Below are 10,306 nucleotides of genomic sequence, written 5' to 3'. Positions count from 1 at the left end.
AAAAAAAAAAGGAACAAAGAAAACACCTCTGTGCCATGTAGCCTCTATTTTATGTTTATGGAAGAATGCACAGAAGAAATGCTAAGATGGATGTATATAATCTGAGGCTGGATTTTAACTTTTGTCAGAAAACATGTTTACAGTATTCAGTGCTTTCTGAAATTTTGTTTTGTTGCTTAAAAGGAAATAATAATTGACAAACATGGAGTATTGATTGAATTCAATATTTGCCTCCCCCCAAACATTAACAGATTGGGCTACAGAAGTGTGTCAGTTTCATTCCATATAAAACAGTCTGTCATAGGAGTTGGAAAAAATGAGTTATTTTGCATATTTAAACCAGACAAAAGTCTGAGAATTTAACCATAGTTTTATAACTATGATTAGGAATAAATAACTGACACTTTTTTCTTTAAATAAAATTAATGAAAAAATAGATTTATTGAATTACTTTGTGTGTGTGTGAGTGTGTGTGTGTGTGTGTGTTTTGTCTACATGTATGTATATGTATCATGTGTGTTTCTGGTACCTATGGAGTTCAGGAAAGGCTATTATATCCCCTGGAACTGGAGTTACAGGTGGGTGTAAGCTACTATTCAGGTGGTGGGAAATGAACCCCATTCCTGTGTAAGGAAATAAATGCTCTTAACTAATGAGCCAGCTCTACAGCCCCATATTTTTCCTTTAGAAAATAAGTTTGATATGATTTTGTTTTGTTTTGTTGAGACAGGGTTTTTCTGTGTAGCCCTAGGTATCCTGGAACTCATTCTATATAACAGGCTGGCCTTGAACTCAGAAATTCACCTGCTTCTGCCTCCCAAGTGCTGGGATTAAAGGTGTGCGCCATCACTGCCTGGCATAAGTTTGATGTAAAAAAATACCTTTAACATTCAGAAACCCTTCATGTATGTGGTAGAGGGAAGGAAAAGAAAATATATGTAAATTCATGTCATAAATACATTTATTTCTTTACTTACAGTTTTCTGAAATAAGATTTCACTATGAACAAGAAAAACTTGAATTTACTTATATAGCTATGGCTGGCCTTGAACTCATGATTCTTCTGTTTTAGCCTCCCAAGGCCTGTGATTGCAGCTGGGCACCATCCCATCTAGTTAAATATTAATGCATTTTAAAAATGCAGAGATTAGTACTATTTAATAAGTACAGCTATATAAATTTTACATCGAATCCTGTTTTGTTACATAAAAAATATCTTGCCAGGCAGTGGTGGTGCATGCCTTTAATCCTAGCACTTGGGAGGCAGAGGCGATTTCTGAGTTCCAGGTCAGCCTGGTGGTCTACAGAGTGAGTTCCAGGATAGCCAGAGCTACACAGAGAAACCCTGTCTCGAAAAAAAAAATCCAAAAACAAAACAAAACAAAAACAAAAAAGCATAGATTAGTACTATTTGAAAAGTACAGTTATATAAATTTTACATGGGATCCTGTTTTGTTACATAAACATCTAAAAACAAAACCAAAACAATATAATGGGTGATTAGCGTAAAGGATTTTAATTTCACGATATTTTGGAGGAGTATATGTGTCATATCTTCTATCTGATATTTTCTAGGCAACTAGGACATCTTGTGAGAATAATGGAAAATGAAATAATTTATTTTCAGGGTAGGCTTACAGAACAAGTTAAAAAGGCAGATAATTATAGCCACTGAAACTGTACTACTTGGCTTTAGTCAGGAATCTCAGTGTATCATTAAGAAGTCATGGCTGCCAGGCGGTGGTAGTGCACACCTTTCACCCCAGCAATTGGGAGGCAGAGGCAGGCGACCAGATCTACAGAGTGAGTCCCAGGCCAGCCAGAGCTCAGGGGTGGGGTTGGCAGGTTGGAGGTAGAAATCCTGTAGAAAAGTGCCTTCTTGAAATAAAAGCTTGGGATGCTTGGTTTTTCAAGAAAGAATGAGGGTTCTAAGGCTCTAGTGCGGCAGAACATACTTATAATCCCAACCACCTGGGAGTCTAGACTGAAGCATCACGACTCTGATGACAGCCTGGACTTTGTAACAAGATCATTTGAAAAAACAAAAAACATTTTCATTTAGAAATTTTGATAAGTCCTAACAATACACGGTGGTTTGTGCTCTTAGAAGCCAGCAAAGGAATGAGTTTAAAAAGTCTGTGTGGGGAAGCCATAGGTCAAAGACAGTGAAACTTGTCCTACTCCACTGGGACTCCTGTGACTGGGCTTGGGTCACCTTCAGCTACAAGATGCTTTGAAGTGTTGAGGCTTTGCTTCATTCTCCTCAGAGGGTATGCTGCATGTTTGATTACCTCTAGGCTTTCTTATAGACTGCTGGGATGTTGTTGCGACAGGGCAGTGTCAGAGAAGCTTCTCAAAGCACTGATACTCACAGGGAAAGTGGGTTCCCGGGTGAAGATTGGTCTAGTGCTCTCATGTCCTCTCCCTCCTCCGGATGTGCACAGCTAAGAGGTCATATTCATCTGTGATTGCTGCGTTTCTACCGCTGTAGTTCCATTCAACTTTACAGAGTTGGTTTTTTCGAGTGCAGTTTTCTGGGCTTGAAGAATTTCTTTAACTCCCGTAACTCCTGGGGCTTCAAACTTTGGTCTACTCCTGGGGTCAATTTATAGGTTAGGGGGGACAGGGTATAACCGTTTTGATAAAGAAAAATTCTCTTACAGAACTCAAACATGCTAAACATAACTCCAAAATATGGAACCACCTGTTAAAACAGAAAATGAGAATTGTGTTATATTCTTCAAAAGAAAAGACTTACTTTTTAAATGAAAACATTAAAAATTTAAATTTTAATGTTTTCACTGATGTTGACTAGGAAGTTATGAATAGAGTAATCTTCTCTATTCAGTCATTTCCATTAGCCAGTTTCAATGTCCCAAAGTTTAATTAGCAGAACAGGGAAGCTGCCCTGAACTGAACCCAACACTTTGGAGCCTTATTTTAAATTCTTACAAAAAGGAACTTCTGCAAGGGAGTTGCACCAGAGTAAACTGAGATGATAGCCAGTGCAGTACTATGTGCTAACTCCTTTTGGAATCAAAGAATATGGAAAAAGGAAAACCAGTCCAGTGTGGAAGGGGGTGAAAGATTTCAGAACCACTGAAGGGTATGCCCTGCATAAGCGCTACTAACCGTGTAATTGATCGGCTATTGCCCATCCATCACTATGTTGACCTTGACTGGATATTTACATTTGAGCTAGTGCAAGGCTAGTCCAGAGTTCTTGTTTTTTTTTTTTTTTTTTTTTGGTTTTTCGAGACAGGGTTTCTCTGGCCCTGGCTGTCCTGGAACTTACTCTGTAGACTAGGCTGGACTCGAACTCAGAAATCCGCATGTGCCACCACTGCCCAGCTCTTTTTTTTTTTTTTTAAAAAAAGCATTTATTTTACGTATATTGTAGCTGTCTTCAGACATATCAGAAGAGGGCATCAGATGGTTGTCAGCCACCATGTGGTTGACTGGGAATTGAACTCAGGATATCTGGAAGAGCAGTCAGTGCTCTTAACAACTGAGCCATCTGTATGGGATCTCTTCTGGGGTGTCTGAAGACAGCTACAGTGAGCTCATATTAAAAAAATAAATCTTTTTTTAAAAAGTCTGTGAGAATATGATATATTTATGTGTTATATTCATACTTCTGCAGACAATTTTAGATGGGGGCTGTATTTTCCTGAGGGGGTCCATGAGTCCCAGTGTTGGAAACCAGTAGATACTAAATGCTCAGCTCTTCTAGGGTGTGGTAGTAGAGTCTAAACTTGCATTCTTCAGGGTGGGTGCACAGCGAAAGTCAGAGCTAATGGGGTATTTTCATGTAAATTGTACTGAGAAGAGAAGGAAGAGAGAGAACTGGAAGAGTCAGAGGAGCAGGAGACTGGCCACCCTTCTCACCTTGAGTAAGTTTGCTGTCAGTCCATTCCAGAGCCCCAGTACCCCTTGAGTTTTCACTACCTGCCGGAAGCAGTCAGCTGCTCCTGAGAAGTGGACATCTACTCCTCCACAGTGGGGAAGATAAAGACTTTGAGCCTGGCAGGAAATAGAAGGTACAGGACAGTGACTTCAGCACTGGGAAGTAAATGTCCTATACAAAGGAAACAGGGTCTCAGGTCTGGATTCTGGATGCTCTGAGACAAGACCGTGGCAAAAAGTAGTAACTTCAAAGTTCCCCCTCCCCCACAGTCTGAGAATGATATGTGTGGGGACAGGGTCTTCCTGATGGAGCTTAGATTGCCTGGAACGGCACCATACTTCTGTTTCAGCCTCTTGAATGCTGAGATTACAGGTGTGAGCCACTTGAAACAAAAAAACAAAAAAACTAAAACCAAAAATAACAATAACAAGCAAACAAAAAAAGCCGGTGGTGGTGGTGGTGGTGGTGGTGGAGGTGGAGGTGCACCACACCTTTAATCCCAGAACTCGGGAGGCAGAGGCAGGTGGATTTCTGAGTTCGAGGCCAGCCTGGTCTACAGCGTGAATTCCAGGACAGCCAGGGTTACACAGAGAAACCCTGTCTCGAAAAAACCAACCAAACCAACCAACCAAACAAAAAAATACCAGGTGTGAGCGACTAATTTAGAGTGAATATTCATTCGCTATAGAATCATCATGCCTCATTCACATATGTGTGGTATATTTTGCTTAAAAGAAAGTAGACATTTTAGATAGACTCAATTTCATACTTACATTCCAACCTAACCTATGCCTAATGGGCCTGACACACAGTCTTATGGTTTTAACCTTTTTGAGACTAATGTGAAAAATTTGCCTGCCTATATGTCTGTATGCCATGTACATGTGAGGGCATCAGATCTCCTTAGAACTGAAGTTGCATATGGTTGTGAGTCACCATGTAGTTGCTGAGAATTGAACCTGGGTCTTTTGGAAGAGCAGTCAGTGCTCCTAACCACTGAGCCTCCTTTCTAGTCCAGATTTTAATCTTTTCTCATGCTCTCCTGACTCCTTAACTGATCCTTTTCTGGGAATCCACCAAATGGGGGCTGATTTTCCCATACCACAAAAGTCCCAGGGTTGAGAACAGGGTGATTGCGGCCTTCTCCTGGCTGCCTATTCCTGTCTGCGTCACTGTCTGACAAAAGTGCTCATGTGGGCCTCAGGCTGCGGAGTCCACAGTCCTTGTCCCGTGGTTGTCTGTGGACCTTCTGGCCATCCTTCTACATTTACTGGAGACTGACACCTGGTGGTTCAGTTTAGCCCAGCCTCCATATTATCTTAGGAAACTTTAAAAAGAAAAAAGGGGGGCAGGGGAGAAAAAGAAAAGGAAAGGGGAAAAAGATACTAAATTGGAGAGGGGAGATATGCTGTGGGGATGGACCAAGGGAAGTTGGAAGAAGTGAGTGAGGGGTGGATATAACCAAGATACTTGTATATATGTATATAGTTTTCAAATAAGAGAATGCAAAAAGAACAGTCTATGCCAATGTCAGTCTGGCCCTCCTCCTCAGGGCTCCTCACTCTGACACTCAGCCGCCTTTCCTTCAGCCATCCATGTAGTTCATAACCACTCAGAACTAACTGAGGAAACTGTCATCCAAATGCTCCATTCCTGAAAGTAACTTTCTTGTGTCTTTAATCTCAGTACTTACGAGGCTGAGGCAGGCACCCCCACACATGCCCACTCCCCACATATACATAATTTAAAATAAGAAAAATCTATGAAAAAGAAAGAAAGAACGAACCAGGGCTGGAGAGACGGCCCAGTGGTTAAGAGTACTTGCCGCTCTAGCAGAGGACTAACTTCAGTTCCCAGCACCTGCAACTTGCAACAGATAGATACAACAGAGAACTCACAGCTGCCTGTAACTCCAGCTCTGGGGAAATCCAATACCCTCTTCTGATTTCTGTTGGACCCACACTTGTGTCCATATCCACATAGACATACACAGATGCATAGAATTAAATATATAAATGTAAACATAAATCTTTTTATGTTTTGTTTTGTTTTTCTTTTTTTCCGAGACAGGGTTTCTCTGTGTAGCCCTGGCTGTGCTGGAACTCACTCTGTAGACCAGGCTGACCTTGAACTCAGAAATCTGCCTGCCTCTGCCTCCCAAGTGCTGGGATTACAGGTGTGTGCTACCACTGCTCGGCAAACATAAATCTTTTAAAAATGGAAATAATAAGCCATTGCTGAATACAGCAGCATGAATGAACTCCTGAGTCACCACACTGGGGAGCTATTCTCAGAAGATAAAACTCCAGGAATGGAGAGAAGTGTCACCTTTGCGGGGTGGTCCTGGAGGCCCCGACTGCTTGTGTGTGAGACTTTGGGGATTGATGGAACGGTTCTATGTCGATTGTGGTGGCAGTCACACAAATTTAGACATCTGTCCACACTCCTAGAATTGTGCATCAAAACAAGCTACTTTGAACCTGTTGAGTTGGGGATAAGACTGGGCAATGTTCTGAAAGGCCAGGTTAGTATTGGAGGAAGAAATTGTTTTTCACATGGGTGAGACGAATTTATTCATCTGTTAAGGAGGAATGGTGCCCAAGAGGAACTTAAAATGGGACACTCAGGACACCAGCAGGAAGGGGGGATATCATGCAAAGAAGCCAAAGGTTGAGTCTGTTTCTCACTCTGCTTCCCCAGGAAGGAGCCAGACAGGTTGTCCACCTTGGGTGGGTGACGGGTGTGCAGTGAGGAGTTTGGAAACATTTGAAAAAGCTGTTATGAAGGGCAAGCAAAGGCCGCTCTGCAGACAAGCTCTGCAGACTGAGGAGCAGCACAGACTGAGAGGGCCGTGCACTTTCGGTGCCCCAGTTGCCCTGTGCATTCATCTTCAACAGTTTATGAATCACAGGGAGTTTGTGGGGTTGAAGATAAGCTGAGGGACCAGGGACATGGATTTTCAGAATGAGAGCAACAAAAGCCACAAGGATGAGTGCTTGCTTAGCACTGCGACAAAGCCCTGGGTTCCATCTCCAGTACCACACCAACTGGCCATGCTGATACATGGCTGTAATTCTAGCGCTGGGGAGGTGAAGGCAGCAGTATCAACACTTCAAGGTCATCCTAGGCTATTATCAAGTTCAAAGCCAGCCTGGGAGATGTGAGACCCTGTCTCAAAGAAAAGAACAAAAAGTGACTGGAGATAGAGTACAGTCAGTAAGATGACGGTTGTGCAAGAAGGTCTGGTTTCAATTCTCATTGCCCAGGTAAAAAGATGGCCTTGATGATGCATGCTCCTTCTAGTGCTGGTGAGGCAGAGGCTCTCAGTGGGCAGACGTCATAGCCTACTTGCCTATTGCAAGCTGTCACTGAGAGATTCTCCCTAAAACGATTGCATCTGAGGACCAACACCCAATGTTGATCTGATTTCCACACACATGTGCAGACTTGTGATGTGCATCAATACTGAAAAACTCACATCAGAGGGAGAGGGAAGAACAAGAAGAAGAGGAGGGAGAGGGAAGGAGAGGAACAAGGAACACACAGTCGCGGTTGCTGGCGGCTTAGATATTAAGGAGCAGGCAAGGGTGACCAGAGGCATCAATAATCTGAGGGACTGTGAGGAATAGGACTGTAAGCTGTCTTCGTCCTTGACATGTGGTCACATGTTGACTCTTTGGTACGTTTTTTTTCTTGTGGTGCTTGACTCCAGGACCTTGTCATATACTAAGCATGTACTCTTTTGGGTTCATTCAGCCCTGTTTTGTGTTTGAGTAAATAGCACAGCTGTTGATTTCACTCAGCTTTCCTGTCCCATCCATTCCCTCATCTACAATCCTTACTGTATCTCTCCACAGGGCTTGCTAAATTCTTGTCATGCTCCAAGCCCCTGAGCTAGACAGTTTGTAATAACTCACACCTGTGACCTTCAGCAAATGCCTTGAAGTGTCTGAGGCTCTCCATTTTTTCTGTAAAATGGAACAATAATAAGATGTACCTTGGGGGCTGGAGAGATGGTTCAGCGGTTAAGAGCACTGACTAGTCTTCCAGAGGTCCTGAGTTCAAATCCCAGCACCCACATGCTGGCTTACAACCATCCGTAATGGTATTTAATGCTCTCTTCTGGTATGTCTTAAGATAGCAACAGTATACTCACACACATAAAACAAATAAATAAATATTAAAAATAATTAATAATAAAACAATTAACAATTAATTATTAATAAAATTAATAAATTAATTTTAAAATAAATTAAAATTAATAAAAATAAATAATTGTTTAAGAATAAATAATTATTTAAAAAATAACATACACCTTACAGGACTGTTGTTCATGTTAAATAATTTAGTCCATGCAAAGTGCTTAGAACTGTACTCGATATAGAGCAAGCACCAAATAACTAACTGCCACCATTAAGGTCATTATTATAATTATCTAAACTTGGAGGAGAGACAAGTATGCTGAAGACCAAACAAACCTGCTAGGCTGGAATGCTAGATTGCTGTGTCTTTACATTGTAAGCAAAGAGAAACAGAACATAGTAGATGGCTGATCACAAGGGCCTGAACATAAGGCTTCTTCTACACAAAGCCAGGCAACTGTCCAGGCTAATAAAATGTAGCCACTTGCTTCAGATCCTTGGCCCTCAGGAGGACCACCCTGGATCCTGCAATGCAACATCACCTAGGAGAAATCAGGAGAACTAGGCCTGGCTCTGCCACAGTGACCTTGACTAAGTCATTGACTTCTTCAGACCTTAGTTTCCTCACATGTCTACTAAGGAGACTGACATGAAATGCCCTTGAAGACCCTTCCAGCTCATGCAGTCCTTGCAGCTGCTCCAACTCCAGGTGCCTTCCTACCTCGAGGACTTGAACTCTGCCATTTCCTCTGTCTTGCCAAGTTCTCATAATGATCAGAAGAAATAGCAGATACCTAGACTAATCCTATCAAACACTTTTGGTCACCACGTTCTTTGTGGTTCTTGATAAGAATGCGATCTATTGTCTATAATTATTTCTTGTGTTCTCTTCCTAGCCCCTATTCTACTGTGACCGTAAATACCTCAGGGCCTGTGACCATATCTGTCTTGACATGGGTCTTTCCTAAAAGTGTACAGAAAAAGGAGGAGCAAATTTACATGAAAGTGATGGACAAACACTTCAAAGCTAAACATTTGAGTGCTTCTGTGCTAAAGTTCCCAGGCCTACCAGAAGAGGTAGCACTCACTAAATATTCTTTCCATGAAACACTGATATAGTTAAACAATATTTACAAAATGACCACTTATATATATTCTCCCATGGTTTTGATGACAGGGTCACATGCAACCCAAGCTGACTTGGAACTCACTGTGTGCTTGAGGATAACCTTGAGCTTCTGATTCTGCTGCTTCTACTTCCTGAGTGCTGGGATTACAGGCATTTAGCACCTCATCCAGTTTATTAGGTGCTAGGTATGGAACCTAGGGCTTCGTGGATGTCACACAAGGACTCCACCAAATGACTATATATCCAGCCCGCCATGTATTCTTTTGGTTAAAACACTACTACTTCAAGGGATTTATTCTGTAGTTATATCTGCATACATATGAAACAATATATATTGCAAGGATATTTGCTACTGCAGTAGTAGTATAATAGCAGAAGGGTGGAGGTAAGTCTGGATGTTCTCTAGTAGGAAATAAGACACCATACTCGAGAATAGTATGTCATAATTAAAATGTGGCTGCTCCATCTGGTAGATAGGGTGTCACCTGCAAGACAAATTTTTAGTGAAAAAGAAATGGTGTAGAAGAATATGCACATATATTGCTAACTGTGTAAAAGCAGAAAGAATACACCTGCACATTTATGGAGACCTTTGCAAAAGCCATCTTTGGAAGATATACCTAAGAAAGTGGTAACCTTAGTGTTGTCTCTGGGAGAGAACTGGGTGGGGAGGGCACAAAGGGTGAGGATACTTGGTTTTCAGTGTCTATTTATGCCACCTTTTGGATTTTGTGTGCACGTATGACCTCATGAAAAGAAAGTTTTTCATTGTAAGAGTTTTAAGATGGCAAGACAAAGTATGGTCTGGGTTGAGGAACACGAGGCCGGCTGTTGACGATCAGGGAGGATAAGCGAGGAAGCCGAGAGCACAGGTGAGACTCCAGGAGAAAGAAGCTGAGATGCAGGTGAACAGCTTGTGAGGAAGCAAGGGTGGACTGTGCAAAGCCCCAGGAATTGGAGCCAGAGAAGACCCACAGAGCAGCAGCCTTGGCTAAACTTGCTAAGAGCAAACTCTGACAGCGACATCTTGACTGGGAGGGAGAATGCACATGAAGACTACAAAGTCAGAAGATGACAATTTCCAGGAGGCTGAGGACATACGGGTATATGCACGACTGGTGCTTCGTA

General features: G+C 42.1%; 1 protein-coding gene and 1 non-coding gene across 2 annotated transcripts in view; both read right to left on the bottom strand.

Annotated features, from left to right (window-relative positions):
- Positions 1-1,598: 1,598 nt before the first annotated feature.
- Positions 1,599-10,306, bottom strand: part of Slc25a43 (solute carrier family 25 member 43) — a 28,744-nt gene continuing 20,036 nt past the window's right edge. Inside the window, exons 4-5 of the mRNA XM_052171191.1 lie at positions 3,889-4,023; positions 1,599-2,704 (exon numbers count right to left, since the gene is read on the bottom strand). Coding sequence (XP_052027151.1) covers positions 2,504-2,704; positions 3,889-4,023 — 336 coding nt within the window. The 3' untranslated portion in view covers positions 1,599-2,503. The remainder of the gene's footprint in view (positions 2,705-3,888; positions 4,024-10,306) is intronic.
- Positions 2,803-2,933, bottom strand: LOC127675895 (small nucleolar RNA SNORA36 family). The gene has a single exon (XR_007975576.1). It is a non-coding gene; the product is annotated as a small nucleolar RNA SNORA36 family (small nucleolar RNA).

The sequence above is a fragment of the Apodemus sylvaticus genome, chromosome X (genome assembly GCF_947179515.1).
Source record: "Apodemus sylvaticus chromosome X, mApoSyl1.1, whole genome shotgun sequence".
Taxonomy (NCBI): domain Eukaryota; kingdom Metazoa; phylum Chordata; class Mammalia; order Rodentia; family Muridae; genus Apodemus; species Apodemus sylvaticus.
The sequence above is the reverse complement of the archived record's forward strand: the minus strand, read 5'-3'. Positions and strand labels throughout refer to the sequence as shown.